The sequence below is a fragment of the Pygocentrus nattereri genome, chromosome 30 (assembly GCF_015220715.1).
Source record: "Pygocentrus nattereri isolate fPygNat1 chromosome 30, fPygNat1.pri, whole genome shotgun sequence".
NCBI classification, from domain to species: Eukaryota; Metazoa; Chordata; class Actinopteri; order Characiformes; family Serrasalmidae; genus Pygocentrus; species Pygocentrus nattereri.
In genome coordinates this window covers 12,521,651-12,540,624 of record NC_051240.1, presented here as the reverse complement: position 1 = coordinate 12,540,624, position 18,974 = coordinate 12,521,651, and the positions used below count along the sequence as shown (strand labels likewise).

Sequence of the window (18,974 nt, the reverse complement as noted above, 5' to 3'; positions counted from 1 at the left end):
CATGTTTTTTCTGGCATGTCTTAAATCATTACTCTCCCCTTTCTTCTATTCCTCTCAGTGGTGGTGATTGGAGGTCAGGAGCTACCTAAAGTCTCCACCCAAGCTCTGAAACAACAGCATGAAAAAAGCATAGAAGAAGCCACTCCAAGCAAGCACATCAAGGTAATGAAGGTTTATGATCGCACAATCACCAGTGTTCAGAGTGCGTATATCTATACCCTTTCATTAGAATATTTCTGCTATCATTAGGAATCTCTCTTCTGCATAAATTGAAAGCTAAATGTACTCTGTGTGCTCATTACACATTTATAGCTCTGGGAGCTGAAAAATCCACTTAAAGAACTTGGATACTTTTATACTCTGATATTTTGTGCTACTTTGTGATAGCCCAATACATTTTAAGTGTCAGGTTCTTTTGCAAATAGATTTTCTGCTTTATCTGCTATTTATCAGCTTTTTATTCTATTGGGTTTGCCTTTTACTACATAATATGTTTTTTTACTCTCTCTACAACAGTGGTTCTCAAACCTGTCCTCAGGGATCCCTACACATTTTTTTGCTCTATTCCTTTGTGTTGCAAGTTTGGTTGAAGCAAAAATCTGGGATGGTTTCAGAACTACTGCTATATAACACACAAAGAATAGTTTCAGAATTTAAATTTAGTGAACATCTTTTGATTGAAACAATTGCTGTCCTTTTTTCCCCCTCAACTATAAAGATTGATCTTGATTACAACCAGTTTCAGTGGGCCCCGGTTAACATGTCATCAAAGATTACAACAGAAGGTAGTTATGAATCTGTTACCAAAACTACGAAGGAGACCTCCTCTACCTCATGTGCCTCTGCAGCTGCCCACTATGAAACCATTGAGCAATTCCCCCCACCACCAGCCACCACTGACCTCCTTCAATTGCCTACAGAGGTCCCAAGACATTGTGCCTCTCCCCAGCTTCTTGATCAAGGTGCTCCCCAAAAGCACCCTGTCAGCAAGGAGCAGTACTCCAAGCAGAGGAATCTCTATGAGTTGAAACGCCTGTACAAGCACATTCATCCAGAGGTACGCAAAAACTTGGAACGAGACTTCATCACTGAAATAGAGCATTCCCACATAGACAGTGATGAGGAAGTGAGTGGTGATGTGCAGCAAACAAGGTATGCCTTCGAGAACAACGGCAGCAGTCCTGGGAAGTGTATGAGCCCAGAAAGAGAGTATCTGGAATGGGATGAAATTCTGAAAGGTGAGGTGCAGTCTATGCGCTGGATGTTCGAGAATAAACCGCTTGATGCCATCAAAGATGATACGCCGGATGAGAGTGAAAGCAGGAACATCGCCCAGCAGGAAATCATTGCTGGGAAAGATGTGAAATACACAACTTGGATGTTTGAAACACAGCCTATCGATGCTCTAGGTACAGAAACACCTGACTTTGTGGAGCACAGTGGGAAACTAACAGATCTAGCCAGAGGTGATGTCCGAACTGCAACCTGGCTGTTTGAGACACAGCCATTAGACTCCATGAATAAGATCTATCAAGAAGATGACCAAGAGGAGCATGTGGTGTATACAAAAGACATCACAGGGGGAGATGTTAAAACTGCCAGATACTTGTTTGAAACTCAGCATCTCGATTCTCTTGGGCACACTGAGACTATTGATGAATCACAATTCCTACAGCTAAAGACAGAGCTTGAAGAGGTGAAAGGGGAAGTCAAAACTACAACCAGAATGTTCGAGACCCAACCTATGTGTGTCATTAGAGGAGACTCTGGTGAAATGCTGCAGATTACGACCGTCCGACGTGAGGAGACTGAGAAAGGTGATGTGAAAACGTCTCGCTGGCTCTTTGAAACCCAACCACTGGATATGATCAATAAAGACCCTACTAAAGTTAAGATAATCTGTGGCGTCTCCATGGAGGAAAACTATGAAGGTGGTGTGAATCGGGGCAGGTGGCTTTTCGAGACAAAAACCCTGGATCAAATCAAAGATGAGGAATGGGAGAATACCAAAACCCATAAGGAGGAGATCATAGGAGCAGATGTTCGGAGGCACTGCATGGTCTTTGAGACACAGCCTATGGATAATCTAAAAGACAATGCCAATGCCAAGCCACTGGAACCAGAGGATATCTTAGGTGGTGATGTAACTTCAACAAGGCATCTCTTTGAGACAGTGCCAATGGAAAATCTGAAGGAGCTGCCCGAAGTTGGAAAACTGCAAAAGGTTGTTGCCACTGAAGAGGAGAAGGGGGATGTGAGACATCAGAGGTGGTTATTTGAGAGTAAACCTCTGGAGCAAATCAGAGAGGAGAAAAAAGAGATCACTCGCACAGTTAAGTTACAAGACCTGGACAAGGGTGACGTCACCAACTATAAGGAGATATTTGAGACCATGGATCTGAGCAAGTGCACAGATAAACAGAAAATAGCAGTAGAAGGTGTGACAAGTGGGTCAGTGAAATCAAACAAAGTGCTTTTTGAGTCCACACCCTTGTACGCCATACAGGACAGCTCAGGGCACTACTACGAGGTCAAAACTGTGCATCGTGAAGAAATTGTGAAGGGTGATGTGCGAAGCTGCAAATGGATGTTTGAAACCCGACCAATCGATCAGTTTGATGAAAGCATTAACAAGTTTCAGATCATAAAGGGCATTTCTAAACAGGAGATTGAAGCAGGTGATGTGAAAACAGCCAAGTGGCTGTTTGAAACTCAGCCTCTTGATGGGATCAAGTATTTCAGCAACATGGAGGAAGAAGACAACAGGAAAAATGAGACCATTGAGATCGAGAAAGGTGATGTCAAGACATGCAGGTGGTTGTTTGAGACGCAGCCAATGGACGTGCTGTATGAGAAAGCAGAGGTAAAGTCAGATGAAACCACAGAGGTACAGAAAGGTGATGTTAAAACATGCACATGGCTCTTTGAGACACAGACACTTGACAGTATCAAAGATGAGTCTGAGAATGTCTTGAAAACCTGCACAGTGAAGCAAGAGGATGTGCAAGGTAAAGATGTACGTCTGGCCCGCTTCCTTTTTGAGACCGAGAACCTGGAGAATATCACAGGGGGTGAGGAGCATGGTAACTTTAAGAGACTCACACAGATTGATATTGAGTCTGGAGATGTATCGAGGATGAAGTATGTTTTTGAGAACAACTCATCTGACATTATGACCTCCTCTTCTGAGGAGACCATGCAGAAACTTAAGTCTCGTCAGGCTGAGGACATCCAGAAAGGAAATGTTGTCAACTGCACCTGGATGTTTGAGAATCAGCCAATTGATACTATCAAGGAGAATGCTGAGGAATCCAAGGTGCGCACAGTGACAGATGTTCAAGGAGGCAATGTTGACAAAGGCCGATTTATCTTTGAGACATTTTCCCTGGATAAGATTCAGGAAGAGACGGAGATTAATAAGCTTCAAAGCATCATACGGGAGGAGATTGAAAAAGGAGATGTGAAAAACTACACCATGATGTTTGAGACCCAACCACTATATGCTATTCAGGACAAGGAAGGACACTTTCATGAAGTTACTACTGTCACCAAGGAAGAAATTCTGAGAGGTGATGTGATTGGGGCAAGATGGCTGTTTGAGACAAAGCCATTGGACTCAATCAGAGACACGGATGAAGTTTATGTCATCAAAGCAGTTACGCAGGAAGATATACAGAAAGGTGATGTCAGCACAGCCAGGTGGAGGTTTGAAACGCAACCACTTGATGAAATTGCTGAGGATATGAAAGTTACCATCAAGACAGTTGCAGATATCCAGGGTGGAGACGTCAAAACAAACAAGCAGCGCTTTGAAAGTGATGAGATGTCTGAGAAGTATGTGAGAACCGTTAGTGTTAGTGAGATCCAAAAGGGTGATGTGAGAAGTGCAACGTGGATGTTTGAAACTCATACAATTGATAAGATCCGTGGAGAGGGGTCAGAATACAATGAAATGGAGAAAGTAACACGAGAGGAAGTGCTGAAGGGTGATGTTAAGCAGTCAGTGTGGCTCTTTGAAAAAGAACCTCTTGATCGTATCAAGGACACTGATGGGTCAGAAACTGTGGTTGCCCGTGAGGAAATTCCCAAAGCTGATGTGATGACGACAACATGGCTCTTTGAAACCACGCCGCTGACTGAGTTTAATGAAACCAGTGTGGAGAAGACGGAGATCATTGGCAAGAGCATCAAGGAGACATTAGAGGAGCTTTACAGTCAGAAAATGGTTGACTCCCAGGGAATTCTTCTAGAAGCAAATGAGATTGGTGATGTTAGGATGGCCAAGTACAAACTACTGAATCAGAAGAATCCAGAGATTCAGAGAGAAGAGGTTATTCGAGGAGACCTGAATAGCATCATGATGAACCTGCTCAACAGGCGTGAGACAACAGAGAAAGGGATCACCATTGATGCAGAGGAGAGGGGGGATATCAGCACAACTGTCCAACAGCTTTTTAGTCAGGAGAGGGGTGTTAATGTAGAGAAAGAAGAAATCGTCAGAGGAGACATACAAGAAGCCATCAACAACCTGCTGAAGAAGGAAGGGTCTGCTAAACATGGCATTTTAATTCAAGAAGATGAGAAAGGAGATGTGAGGATGACGATATACTCACTGCTGAACAAAGAAGAAGGAAGCAGCCTTGTGAAAGAGGATGTTATCAAAGGAAATGTCCGTGGGACTCTGCATATGCTGTTGTCCAATTCTGATGTGAAAGGCTCTAAAATACAGGTCAGTGATTCAGAGAGAGGCAATGTGAGTTTCTATTCAACTTGTATTGAGTCCGGAGCACTGGACTACCTGAAACAACTTCAGTTAGGATCAGATGAGACTTATGAGGAGAAGGTCAAAGAAGAGATTATTGGAGGTGATGTAGAGCACACAAAAATGATCCTGAGGAACAATCAACAGGCCATTGGACGAACTGTGACAGAAGATGATATCGTTCCTGGGGATGTTCACAACACTGTGCAGGTGTTTATGATGGAACCAGTGCTCTCTTTACACAATCTGCAGAAAGAGGAGATTGTAAAGGGAGACCTCAGAGCAGCTCTTGACTCACTATCACAAGCAGTGAATGAGTGCAAAGTTGTTGAGAAAGAGGAGGTGGTCAAAGGCAACATCAACACCACGCTCAAGTCTCTGAAAGATGCCCAGAACCAACTCAAAGAACTAGAGAAGCCTGAGATTGTTCCTGGGGACATCAGAGGTGCTCTTGAGTCCCTTGAGAAATCAACAACTGCTAAGACTGAAGTTATCATTGAAGACTTAGTCCCAGGTGACATCAAGGGCACTTTAAGATCCCTGGAGGAGGCAAAACAGGCAGTTAAAGAGGTAGAGAAAGAGGAAATTGTTAAAGGTGACATCCACACCACTTTGATAAATTTACAGGAGGCATCAACTGAGAAGAAAACCTTCCAGCATCAAGTGAGCGAACAGGGTGATGTAAAGGGCACCATTCAGCTCTTACTAGAACCTGCCTCATCCCTTAATATGCAGAGACGAGCAAGCACAGAGGGTGACATAAAATCTTCAATTAAATCCCTTTATGAACAGGAGCAAACCCAAATAGAGAAGGAGGAGGTGGTCAAGGGAGATGTCAAAGGAACCATCAAATGCCTTATGAAGAAGAAAGAACAGTCAGGTCAGAAGTCAAAAATGAATCCCTCCAGAAAAGTTAAAGCTCCCATACATAATCCAGTGCCTCCTCAGCAGGAACCTGGTGAATGCCCTGCAAAACCCAAGGCTTCCAAGTCTGCAAATACACTCCTTTCAAAAAACATATCTCAGAATACTAAATCACATACAGGCTCACAAAAACAAATAGATGTCAAATTTGATGAAAGCCAGACCTCTGCTCAAGATCAACATTCTACAACCAAGCATATAACGACAGTGAGCGAGTCTGGGTCCTCCCAAGTTTCACAGAAGATGAACATAAAAGACATAAAGCAGAAGCAAAACATCCCTAATCCTGTGACTATAAAGAAAAAGGATATTGGAAAGCAAATGACTGAGAAAAAAATTGAAAGTGTCACTTTGTCCTCTGGAGAGAGCAAAACAAAAGACACTAAACAAACAACTGAAATGAGGAAACAAACACAGGAAATGAAGACAGTCACACAGGTTCAAACTGAGGTGACAACAGTGAACATGACCATTACACAAGAGCAAAGTGTCAAAAATGTAAAGTCAGAACAAAATGTTAAGAGTCTGAAAACTGAACAGAATATTAAGAGTCTGAACCGGAACCTCAATCCAAAAGGAATGATCAAAAAGAAGCCACAGCCAGAAATTCACTTCCCTCCTCCTCCTAACTTCCCACCACCACCACCTTCTGAGTCTGAGCTCTCGCTTCCTCCGCCTCCATCTCCAGTGACAGAGACTGATATCCCTCTTCGTCCTCCCTTGGCCATGAGGCAGGATAGTGATCTTCCTCCTCCACCACCACCACCTCCACCTACCAGTGAGGCAGAAGGTGAATTCTTTCCCCCACCTCCTCAGGACTTCCTACCTCCTCCACCATCCCAACAGGAGCTCAGCTCTGTGACCCAGCCAAGTCCTGGAAAGCCAAAGGGCCGTCCTATGTTCAAAGTGCCTAAGACTGAGCCTCAAAAGCAACAAGAACCACCCAAATTTAAGTGGCAGAAAAAGCAAACCACTCCTGCTCACCCACCACCTCCCCCTACTCCACCCCAACCATCTGTGGCTGAGCAGAAGGAAACAGCAACAATGCATGTTAAAGTCACTGAAACCAAAGGGAGGGAGAAAAAGCATGATGAAAGTCTACCTCAAATGCCACATTCAACAGTCACTGGACCTCCTCCAATAGTCCCAGTACACAAAGTAGAGCCCGAAGAGTCACCTCAACCTAAAAAAGTATTCGTGCCACCAGTTAAGCTCCCACCATCACCCCCAGAGCCTGCTGATGATCCAAAGCCACGGGCTTATGCAAGGAAATTCAAGACACCGCTCATGCTTGCAGAGGAAAGATATCGCAAACAAAGAGAGGAAGCTGAAAAGAACAAGACAGGGTCAACTCCAACATCTCCAATTAACACACCATTTCTAGCTGTAGCTGGTGTGACCAAAGTGGAGTCCACCACAGAGAAAATCATGCAATCACAAATTACACCTGAAATGCAGTGGAAACAGCCTAAAGAACCAGAACCTGAAAAGAAGCCAGCAGCACAAGATAAGCCTGTAAAACCAATTTCCTCAAAAGTGGCTCAGCCCTCACCCACAGAAAAGGTACCTGCAAGCTTTCAGTTGAGCAAGCCTTCCTTTCCCAAAGTCAGTAAGAAAACCAGCTCTGAGTCAGCTAGTGTTGCTTCAGATAAAAAGCAGACCTCTACTACTATCACCAAGGCCACAGCCGAGATCAAGGTTCAGCCAACATTCGCGGCATCTGAACACATTGAAAATGTAAAGTCAAGCTCTCACACTAGCATCTCCAAGCAAGACCATGCTCATTCTATCCTCAATCAATCCTCAACATCTGTTCAGTGTCAGGCTAGTGTCTCTGCAAAAGCAGAAGAAATGGTAACTGATGAAACAAAGAAGGTTCCCTCACAGCCTACAAAGATCCCAAAAGTCACCCCAAGCTTCAAAGTTAAAACTTTTAAGGTGCCCACAGAAGTGAAACAGGAGGAAAAGAGTGATTCAATCCAGAAAGAGCACATGGCTGTCGAGGATCTAAGAAGTGCACAGCATATATCTCAGGTTTGTGCAGGTCAGGTGTGCTCCCAAATGACTACTGGCCTTAAAGAAAAAGTGGTTGAAGCGGAGAAAGAAGAACAAGTGGAGCAAATCGCCAAGGATGCCAAAGGGGAGATACAGCTGAAAACACCCCAGAAAAAAATAAAGAAGGATATTAGGCAACCACCACCTGTGGCACCTAGACCATCAGTGGAGATACATCATGTGGTACCACCCATGTCTATAGAAGTTCATCACCAAGGCTCAGGTCAGACAACAGTTATTCAGTCTCAGCAGGCTATTAAGGAGGAGCGTGTTGTGGTACATGAAGAAAAAATGGTCACTCAGAGCACAGTTCAGCAGAAAAGTATTCAACAAAAGGGAAAGTTTCAGATCAAGAAGCAAATTAAAAGTCCAGCAAGTGGTGAGGAGCCTAGCCAAATGAAAGAAACACAGAAATCAGAACTGAACGTGACTGCATCAGAAACATCAGATTTCCAGAAGTGTGAAGAAATGCACAAACTGCTGAGTCATATTAGGGAGATGCAAGAAAAAGTCCTCAAAACAGACGCAAAGTCAGTCAAGATAATGCTGAGCATGATCCCTGACTGGTTAGTAGGAGCAGAGGAAAAGACAGAATTAATCCGTGCACAGTTCAATAAACAAAAACTTCAGGAGATCATTGTCTATGTGAGGAACCTTGCTCAAGCAAAACTTGTTTTTTTAGAGGGAAATTTAGCTGCACTGGGAAAGTCAGAGAGTGCAGCAGAGGAGAAGAAGACCATTGGTGGAACATCACAGAAAATATCTAAAATAAGCATCGGTTCCGCTAAAGTGGAGAAAAATGTTGTGGAGAAAATGATTCAAGAGCACAGCGAGTCAAAGTTTACAGACTCCAAAACAATGCCTCCAGAGCTTAGAATGAGAACTCCATCTCCCACATATATTTGCATTGAGACGGCTCGGAGGACAGACTCTCCTTTGCGAGTAACCCCCTCTCCACCACCCTACAGATCAGGTGCAACTCCAACACCCCCACCTCGTTCCACAGACACCCCCACAAGTTTTAACCGAGCTACCCCCTCTCCAACCATGAGTCGCTCCGAGAAGTTGGCCAAACTGAGAGATACAACTGCCAAGCTCTCCCATGGTACAACTCCTCCCATGCCTCTGCCCGAGCATATGATGAAGGTGCACCATGAAATGGAGGAGTTGCACTCATCCAGCCGCCAAGAGTTCACCATTGAGACCCATATGTTGGAGTCATCCACACTTGAGTCATCTATGGAGATCAATGGTGACTCCATGATGACTGTGAAAGACAAGCGAGAGTTTTTTGAGGAGGCTCAAAAGGCAGAGTTGAATCCTCATTACATACGTAAGGCTCCCATTGATATCCCAGAGCGGCTGGAGCTAGATACAGAGGAGACAGAGATCCCTATAGATGTCCATGAGAGGATGAAGGAAGATCTGCCCAGGGTCGATCTGTCCAAACTTGTCAATAAGTTTGAGTCCCCACAGCCCAAAGTCTATGCTAGGAGAGAGCCCATTGTAATTCCTGAAAGACTAGGCAGCGATACAGAGGATGCCGAGGCTGAACCACAGAAAAAACCTTCCCAACTGGAGGAGATTCGTCCTTTTGATATTAAGGCCCTGAAGAATGTGTTTGAAATGGGTGAGCAGGCCCACCAGTATCTCAGAGAGGAGAGAAAGAACCTGGAAAAGCAGGAGGAATCTGCTGAACCCACAGGTTTCTCAGAGACAAAATCTGTTACAGAGCACTACTCCACTGTTGATGACTTTGGGAACACAATTACTGGGTCAAGGAGCGAGACTGCATCTCATTCTCAGAGTGTGACAACGCTCCGTGATCCTCCAACATATGCAGATGTGGTGCGAGGAAAGGTTCCTGTTCTTGATGTACCACCTGAGGCCTCAGCGGAGCAACTTTTGAAAAGCTTCCAGCAGACATGGGCAGAGAGCGAGAACGTCTTCAAGAACTTAGGATTTGGTATCTCAGGACAGAATACCTCACAGACTGTATCGCACCAGCAGCAGACTGTTGTCACTGGTAAAACTGTGTGATGAGGCATGGAAACACTAACCAGAGAATGGAGTGATTACTAAAATATCAATGATGTGTTTGATTATGTGTGACTAAATGTATTTGAAGCACTTTCTACACGAACTGAAAATATGTTTAAAGCACTCATGTCTATTTTTACCTTACATTTAAATATTGATCTGTTGTTGTTGAAATGTAATATGTTTTAATTGGTATGCAGTGTTTTTGTATTGCTCCAATACAAAATTTTCACATTTTTTTGTTTGTCTGTTGTGCTATTAACATAATTTCTGATTTTTTGTGAGAAAAAATGCTTACTGTTCTGATAAATGTCATTTTATTTCTCTTTTACAGAAAACAAGAGTGCCAGAGTCCGAACTGTGTCGGGCATGTCGGAAGAGGGTGTATCCCATGGAGTCTCTAATAGCGGACAAACAAAACTTTCATAAAACCTGCTTCAGGTGTGCCCACTGTAACAGCCAACTCAGGTAAATTATCATAGCTGTTTATTTAAATATCTAACATTTATCACTGTCCAAAGAAAAGCATCTCTATTTTGTTTTTACTTTTCTACATAATGGCAGTAGCCTTTCATTGTGAGAAAAGTTCATGATGAATAGCTCAATATAATGCTTCGAATGTGCTTGTAATTAAGTCTTTTTACGATAACTTACATTGAAAGTAAATGCCCTCTCCTGTAAAGTTACTATTTTGGAGATACTTGTTTTCCCTTGGACCTTGACAAAATTTAGAAAGTAGGGGTGTGCACAGATATTTGAGAACTCAGTGATGGTTTTGTTCACATTTGTGAGATTATATTATATTACACTTTTCTACGTCAAAGCATAAGTGCCTTAATGTGAATGTGTTGGATGGTTTGTTAAGGATATGATTGAGAAGTAGCAAACCTGTATTGCTAAGGAAGTGTTAGATAGGTTTAGAAATAATGGAAATATATTTCAATGATAAACTAACAAAGTGGGACATCATCCACTGAGGAGAAAATGCCTTGTGTATAAGACAAAGATTCCTCATGAATGTCAATCCATGTTGTATAGGTTGTGTGCAGTGTTAACTGATTAGCTCATCTGAAGAGGCAACCTCTTTACTCATCCAACAGCATACCGATTTCACTTGGCAATTTTGAGTTATATATGTTTTCAAATGTAATCCTCTGTGTAGAGCAAAAATTGTTGTGCTACTGTTTTAGATACAACAGGTTTTTGGTGGCTGTTTTCAAATATGTATTCATTAACTCTTAGAGATATTCAAATATCATTATTATTAATAGCGCACATCCCTACTAGAAACCTATATCTATGATTTAAATGTTCCATTACAACTTAAATTGACCAAAACAAAAAATTCTAAGGATGAAATTAGTATATTTTATTCAATACCAATACATCACTTATGATATGCAGGATATTCATAATATTTTTAAAGAAAATAAATGTACAGCATTTTGAACCAGGCTTTGACTGACTATTCCTCTCCACCAGCCTGGGAAACTATGCTTCTCTCCATGGACGAATGTACTGCAAACCCCACTACAAACAGCTCTTCAAGTCCAAAGGAAACTATGATGAGGGATTTGGGGAAAAGCCCCACAGGGAGCTTTGGAGCACAAAAAATCAGAAGAACACCTCAGAAATAGCTCATGTTAAAAGTGTTCCTCCAGTCAAAAATGAAACCAAAGCAGACATCTCAAAAGAAAACGACTTATTCCCAGCAGAGAAAGACTCAAGGAAGTTGGATGATAATGCCAAAAAGCCAACAAGTAAGATAGCAATTGTTTGGCCACCTCAAACCCAAAGCGAGGCCCAGAAGAAGAGTTTTAGCCTGGAGGAAGAAGTAAAAGTCATCAAGCCTACCTGGCCTCCTAAAGAGGAGCCTGTGCCACAAGTCATAAATAAAGAGCAACCACTTAGAGAGAGGACATCACCAACAAAATCTGGCATTGCTAATGAAAATCAAACAGAGAGGAGACACAAGGAAAATGGTGGTGACCTGATGATAACCCCAGCAGAGTCAACCAAACCTGAAGAGGAGGTCTCAGAGCAACCAACAGCAGCTTGTATGATCCAAACCGAAGTTACGGAAGTTGTCAGTCCAGTACCAGCAGCATCTGAAGGTATTGCAGACATTGTAGAGGAAGCAGAATGTGAAGGGGAAATGAAAGAAGAGAAAGAGGTTTCTGAAATGAATGGAGAGAAAGGCTTGGAGCAGAAGATCGAAGAAAAGGAGGAGGTAATCGAAGAAAAAGTTGATAGTGTGAAACTGAATGAAGAGACTGAGAATGTGGAAAATGTGCAAGAAAACGGAAGTGAGACCTTGAAGGGAAGTGTAGAAAATGGAGAAGCTGATGCTGTAAAGGTGACTATGATAGACAGTGGAGCTCCAGACCATGAGGCAGCCAATGGAAATGTCAACAGCAACAACAACAACAACAACAACAACAACAACAACAACAACAACAACAACAGTAACCTGTTATTTGACAGTGCTGCCACGTGGGTGGGTTTGGATGACGTTAAAGTAGAGCCAAATCTACTAGACCTCAGATCATCTACACCACCCTCTACTCAGGTAACCATCAAAGAGGACATCAACACCAAAGAGATAAGGCACGGTGACATTTTACAGTTACTGCACCAGGACAAAACTTGTCTACTTCCAAGTGCCAAGCCAGACGCAAAACACGAGCATCAACGTGGCAAAGATATGTCTAGTGAAGTTTCAGCTGAGGAGACAAAATTCAGTGCCTCCCAGTTTCTGGATGACATATTCGCAGGCTTTGGGGAAAGTGCAGGGTTGCAGCTGGACTTTAAGGAGGATTTTCCCACCAAAGAAATCAGCACAAAATCAGCAGTCTCTCTGCTGGATGATCTTATGGATTTTGGAATGGAGACAAGCAAGGTGGTGGACAAGCAAACTGCGGAGAAGAGGAACAAGGAGATGTCAGCTGACACCAAAGATGTCAGCTTGCTGGCTGAGGCCAGCTGCCTGTGGGGAGAGGAACCAGAATCGTTGACTATAGAGGAACAAATTAAACGGAACAGATTTTACGAGGACGATGATGATTGACGAAGTCTATTGTCACCTTCCAGTTAAAATGAAATCAGCCATGCAGTCTTTTTATAAACACCCCTTGCAAAACTTCAGATATTTCCCAGTTTCTGTCCATGGAGAGATGTTCGAAATCAGTTATTCATATTCTTTTGTACTCAATTTGCAATAATCCAGTGTTGTTACTCTGCACATTACACTTGTAACACATGAATCTTTTAAAAAGCTTTATATAAATATGCACCTGGTGTGCAAAACAAAAAGGGAAAATATGATATTTTTTTCTTTGTTCTTTGTTTTGCTGTATAATTTTAACCTGATTTCATATACCTTTTGCTTGTGTATGATTTTTTTCTTGTTTGTACCTTTTGCAGATGCTCTTTTATTTTCTTGATTATTGTAGTTGACGCTCTTTTCTGTCCTGTTTAGCAGGACCACTGAGATGTCCTGCCTTTCAGGCTGGTTAGAATTATTTCTTATATTATACTGCTTATGCATTGATCAATAAAAATACATTTCTGAAATATGGTTTTGAATTGCACTTGAATGTCTGAATTCATAATCAAAGATACATAAATGCATAATTTATGTGGATGTTATAGCTGTTTAAATTATGCTCTCCTCCCTAAAATATACATGAAAACTCATAATTACTTCAGAATATTCAGCCTGTTTAAACTCTATATTGGTGGTAGTTATACAATATGGCCAAAAGTATGTGGACACCACTCCTAATTATTGAGTTCAGGCGTTTCAGTCACTGCTAACAGGTGTATTAAGTCAAGCACATAGCCTTGTAATCTCCTCAAACGCACACTGGCAGTTGAATGGGTTGCACTGAAGAGCTCAGTGACTTTAAACATTGGAAGCCGCCTTTTGCCACAAGAGAGTTCATGGAATTTCTGGCCTGCTAGAACAGCCCCAGCCAATTGTAAGTGTATTGTGAAATGGAAATATCTAGGAGCAACAACATCTCAACAGTGAAGCAGTAGACCAAGCACAGAGTGGGACTGCTGTGTAGCAAAACAAGTTGCCTATCCTCTGTTATATCACTCACTAGAGAGCTCTAAACATGTCTTTGGAAGCAACATCAGCACCAGAACTGTGCAATGGGAGCTTTCTACTCTTTCAGCTGAATGTGCAGAAACTCCCTCAGATTCACTCCAAAATCTTGTGAAAAGCCTTACCAGAAGAGTGGAAGCTGTTACAGCCACCCACAGATTGTCAACTCCACACTTATGCCCATGGCTTTGGAATGGGATGCCCAAAAAGCTCATACAGAGTGAGGTTAGGCGTCCGCATACTTTTGGCCGCATAGTGTACTTGGATTTCAGTGTGAAGTCGTTTCTGGAAATTCAAACTTTTGATGCACCTGAACTGACTGCAATAGTAAACGTGAATATACAATTTCAATCCTAAAAGGAAGAAAGAAAAAATAGACTAGTAGGCTAACACAGTCATGGCGCTCCCACCCAGGATCATTAGCTTCGATCTGCATTGGGGGGCGCTGATCGGACTGCTACCTCTCCCGCCCCTGCAGCGTTATTTTTAGTCCACCCGTATTCCTACAAGCCCCGCCTTCACATCGGTGATTGGCTCGCTACATCCCGCCTTCTGCGCGAGTGGGTTGTAGCTTTCTGCCCTAGGATTGGTTGTAGCTTAGACTTATCGCTGCAGACTGGGTTTGAGTACGAACTACTAGCCAATCCTAGCGCAGGAGGCGGAGTTTGTCTGAATACAGGTGGGAAAAAAACGCGCCTCACTTCAGTACATGGGTCAGCAGCCAACTGCGAGCATCTACCACAACAACAGAGAACACTGCAAGGCGAGAAGGCGGTAGGTTCATGCTCTCTCTCTTTTCTGTAGCTTACTTTATTTACTACTTTTCTCACTTTCTCTCCTTAAACCGTGGCTCGTGTAAGCATTTGTTTTTCCAGTGTTGTGTGTCCTCACCTCAGTACAAAAGGCAGCAGACGAGCAACGTGCTCAATGTCGAGTCATGTGATGCTGCTGTATAAGGTTATGGAGCCGAACAGTGCTGAAATGTTTCTGACCAGCGTTTTGTTTCACAACACGGTTAGACATCCAGCGTCCCAGCAGCTCTGAAATGGACACTCACCTTGCGAACAGTGGATGTAGTGGGCTGGTTAGGCCACTTCGCTTGCAGTATTGCTCCATACTGTCTGTTGTGGCTCAGTTTCGCCAGGTACACAGCGGTACTGTTACCACTTCAGTTCATTTGCCTGTTTGTATAGGAATGCATTAGCTAATGCGGAGGCTAGGCTACATGTAGCCACCAATTCCATCGAATCAGCATCTGCTTTTGCCAGCAGTCCCGCTTCGCATTTCCTTTCTATGTATTGATTTTCAGCTGACCCTTAGGCTTTTAGAAGGTCCGGCTGTTGTGAGTCATTGTGGGCGATGGGAAAACATGAGCATAACAAAAACTAGTAGTTTCGAATGATGTTAAGATGGGCGATATGGCGCGAGTATCACATCGCGATACATCTTCACAATATACCGTATGCATCGCGATATTTATATAATTTTTTTTTCGTTTTAATTTGACATTTTACTGACTGCACTTCAGTTAAGCAGGTCTAATTGTGCTCTCTTTGTATTGTGAAAAGCTCTTATTCAGTACTATGATATCCACATTATGCTCAGCAAAGCGTGTTGTAACAAAATGTGACAGTTTATCACAGGAGTGATAAATGTTGTCATATTGCTTAACTCTAATATATTCTTAATGGGCATCATTTTTTTTCAAAAAAGTATCTACAGACTGCCTTTTTTTGGGGGTGGATATTTCTCCCCAATTTAATCGTCTCCGATTCCACCCGCTAGTTAGGTGACACCCTTAATCACACAATGCCATCAACGCTAGGAGGGTGAAGGCTAGCACAGGATTGCTCCGAGACCTGTGAAACCAACCACTGCATCTTTGCAAACTGCCGCTCACACGACGTCACTGGACAGCCGAACGCTCTCGGAGGAAAGCCAGATCTGTTACGAGAGCCAACAGATGCCTGCGCTGACTAGCATCGTGTTGAGTAATGGGGGGAGAGGGGGGGCCCCATCCTACCTATCCTACCCATCCTACCCACCCAAAGAGGCCGAGGCTAATTGTGCTCTCTTGGACTCCCGACTACGGACGGCTGTAGCATCACCAGGGATCGAACTGGTGATCTCCTGATGACGTGGCCAACGCTCAGACGGTTGCACCATTCAGAAGCCCCCTACAGACTGCCTTTATTGTTCATTATACATCACTCCTCATGTTTGATGGATGAGATCATGTTTAGAAAACATTTACAGTATACACTTATTTATTTACCACTAGAATGAACCAGTCAGTGCTTGCGTCATTTGAAAATGAAATAGTATGAAATTGCATTCTGGGATGGGTAACAACAGTTCATGATGTTGTGATATTACAGTACAAAGATGTGACAATGGGCATTCTGTTAATTATAAAACAATTAGTTCTGGTTCTAAAGTCTGACTGGTTAGCTGCGTTCGAAGCTGTTGTAAAATACACAACATATGCTCACCTATGAGCACCTCACAACAACTGAACTGTATTACTGCCCCACAAAAAATCCTTGTGCTGTTAATGTAATAAACTTGGACTCTGATGCTGCTCACATGGACCACCGAGGATATTAATGAAGTAAGAAGTTTTCTTTTTAAACTGAGGGGCTGACCACTTATTTTCTAGCACTAGAACTCGGCTTGTCAGCTATCTAACAGGCTAACCGCTATCTCACAGCCTGGACAACTCCATCAGTTATATCACTGGCTTGAATTAAAGTAGTTACAGTAGGATTTACTGTAAAACTGCAGTCTAAAAGACTAATGAATGCCACTTGAATGGCATACATGCTTCAGATGTCCTTGTTTCAGTCAGAAGTAGCATCAAATCCAGGCTGAATCCCAAACTATATAAGATTGGAATGGTAATTTGGTGACCAAAAAGTACTTATAAATGAAGAGTGTTGCATTATACAGTGCTATGTTATGTCATGTTCATTATTATGTGACAAAAAAGATGAAAAGATCATGAAATGACCACAATATAACATTGGCAGAAGAAGGCTACAATACAGTGATGGGTGACCAAATGTTCTTCTCCTGATTCAGCAGTCTGTGGTTGCTTGGCAACGATACCATACTGGAAAGGTACTACATTTCTTGGTGGAATATTTGTTTACTTGGATTATTATGAGCAATTACTTAAATCATCACTATAAATATACACCAGCTCAGCGCATGTACACTCTCAGGGAAAAAAAAGTGTTAAACTGCCACTGTGGTGGAAACCATCAGGACAGGACAATAATTGTACCAGATTCTATTGTAGTTATATGCTTTTCGTTGTGTTGACTCGTCTCGACTGCCTTGGTTTTATTGTTCTGATTTGAAACTTCATAATTAGGTTATGAAAATGTACAAATATGAACTTTTGCCTGAGAAAAAATGCATCTAATGAACACAGTTGGACTTTAAAACCGCTGTTTTACCTTGGAGGGAACATTGTTTGTACCTTGATGAACAAAATTGTACCTGCACAGAATCTTTATTTGACAGTGTAGGCTCATATTTGTGCCATATATGTTTTAGATATAGAAACATGCACAACTGCACTTAGATAATGCATCTAGTTCACTGTACAACACTGGAGATTTGTTCTTTTTTCTTGCACTGACATGGGCTTGCATTGCCGTGACAGTGAGTCAGCCGGATCTATGAACTCACGTAAGCTGTGTCTCTTTATTGAAGACAGTCAGTGAGCAGATGAAGACGCCCTGTTCTCCTCTCTGTCGTCCATCAATTGCTGGAAGGACACAACATACAAAAGCACAAAGTAAATGATTCTAGATGAGAGTGTGTTTATTTATAGACCTTTTTGAAGGTGTGACAAGTGTGACAACTCTTCTTTATAGAAGTTTTCCATTTCTAATGTTTTAGCCTTATGTCCATGTCGATCTTTTACAAGAGTAGTTCATTTCATTTTTAAGTAGCCTACTAAACTGCTGAAAAGCTCCTTTTTTGCAGAGCTGACATCAGCTAACTTCCCCAAAGTTTGGTGTCTTGCTAGTAGGCTACACCAGCTTCTTACTCATCCTGGAACTCTTTGGTTATCAGAAGCAAAACTCGCAGGAGCTTTCGATCTCAATCTGTATATTTTTGGCTAAAATCACATCAAATGTCTGTGACTGACTGCTGGTTGAAGACTTGAATGTAGTGGTATCTATAGGTGTGGATGAAAATGAACCAAATCAAAATTATTTAATAACTGTGATGTGAAATTTGATCCAGTAAATCGTGCTGCTCATTTTAAAATGTGCCAGAGTTTTCTTCTCCCTGGCTTGGGAGGTCACTTGGAATAAAAACTATGACTGGGTTAAATGAGGATTTTGTAGGTTGGGGAGCTAAAAGCTCATGTGGTTCTGTTTTAATAGCTTTCATAAGTCATATAATGTACTTGGCTGTTTTTAGTGTTGCGTGTTTGCCAGCTGTGGCATTACAATTATATCAAAATGTCTTTTGATTCTTGTCTAACACAGATGAAAATCTCTCCAAAGCCTTTAAACTACTAAAATAAACTGTCCTAACTGTAGTGCCGCTCATCTGACATCAAGAGCCCTTCCTGTCCTATTTTAATGACGTGTTTGGAGCAGCTGCCTCCTATTTTAAAAGGCCTGTGGTAGAGTTAATACAGTTTAACTGTGTACCTGCTGTCCCTGCTTAACCCGGAGAAAATGAACATGGTTTCTGGTCCAAAGCTTTGTTCTGTGTCAGTGGCTGACTGTTCTTGGTATGGTTTGATAGTTTTTAGTATAGGTTTAATAAATCACATGTTTACAGTTGAATACAGTTAAATTGCACCTTGGTGAAATAATAAAAACAAAAACTAAAGCTCAACTGTGTGAAGTAACGAAAGGCTACAGGTGCTATAGCTGCGTTATATTTTGGATTTTTATTAACTGATGTAACTGATCACACACTGGACTCATCAGTGACTGGTCTGAGTAACTGTCAGCCAAGGGGATTGAACCAGCAACCTTCTGGTCACAGGGCTGATTCCCTAACCTCCAGCCCACGACTGCCCAGAAAATAATAATCTTTGTGCTATGATGC

At 42.3% G+C, this 18,974-nt stretch overlaps 2 protein-coding genes across 3 annotated transcripts in view; both read left to right on the top strand.

The window, feature by feature from the left end:
* The window catches only part of xirp2a (xin actin binding repeat containing 2a), a 45,802-nt gene extending 34,498 nt beyond the window's left edge, over window positions 1–11,304 (top strand). For both annotated transcript variants that reach the window (XM_017702229.2, XM_037536503.1), the window contains 4 exons: window positions 59–162; window positions 719–9,767; window positions 10,116–10,249; window positions 11,264–11,304. In XM_017702229.2, coding sequence (XP_017557718.1) covers window positions 59–162; window positions 719–9,767; window positions 10,116–10,210 — 9,248 coding nt within the window. In that variant the 3' untranslated portion in view covers window positions 10,211–10,249; window positions 11,264–11,304. The remainder of the gene's footprint in view (window positions 1–58; window positions 163–718; window positions 9,768–10,115; window positions 10,250–11,263) is intronic.
* Window positions 11,305–14,607: 3,303 nt separating this feature from the next.
* The window catches only part of b3galt1a (UDP-Gal:betaGlcNAc beta 1,3-galactosyltransferase, polypeptide 1a), a 44,977-nt gene continuing 40,610 nt past the window's right edge, over window positions 14,608–18,974 (top strand). Inside the window, exon 1 of the mRNA XM_017702228.2 lies at window positions 14,608–14,666. The gene's annotated coding sequence lies outside the window, so the exon portion shown is untranslated. The remainder of the gene's footprint in view (window positions 14,667–18,974) is intronic.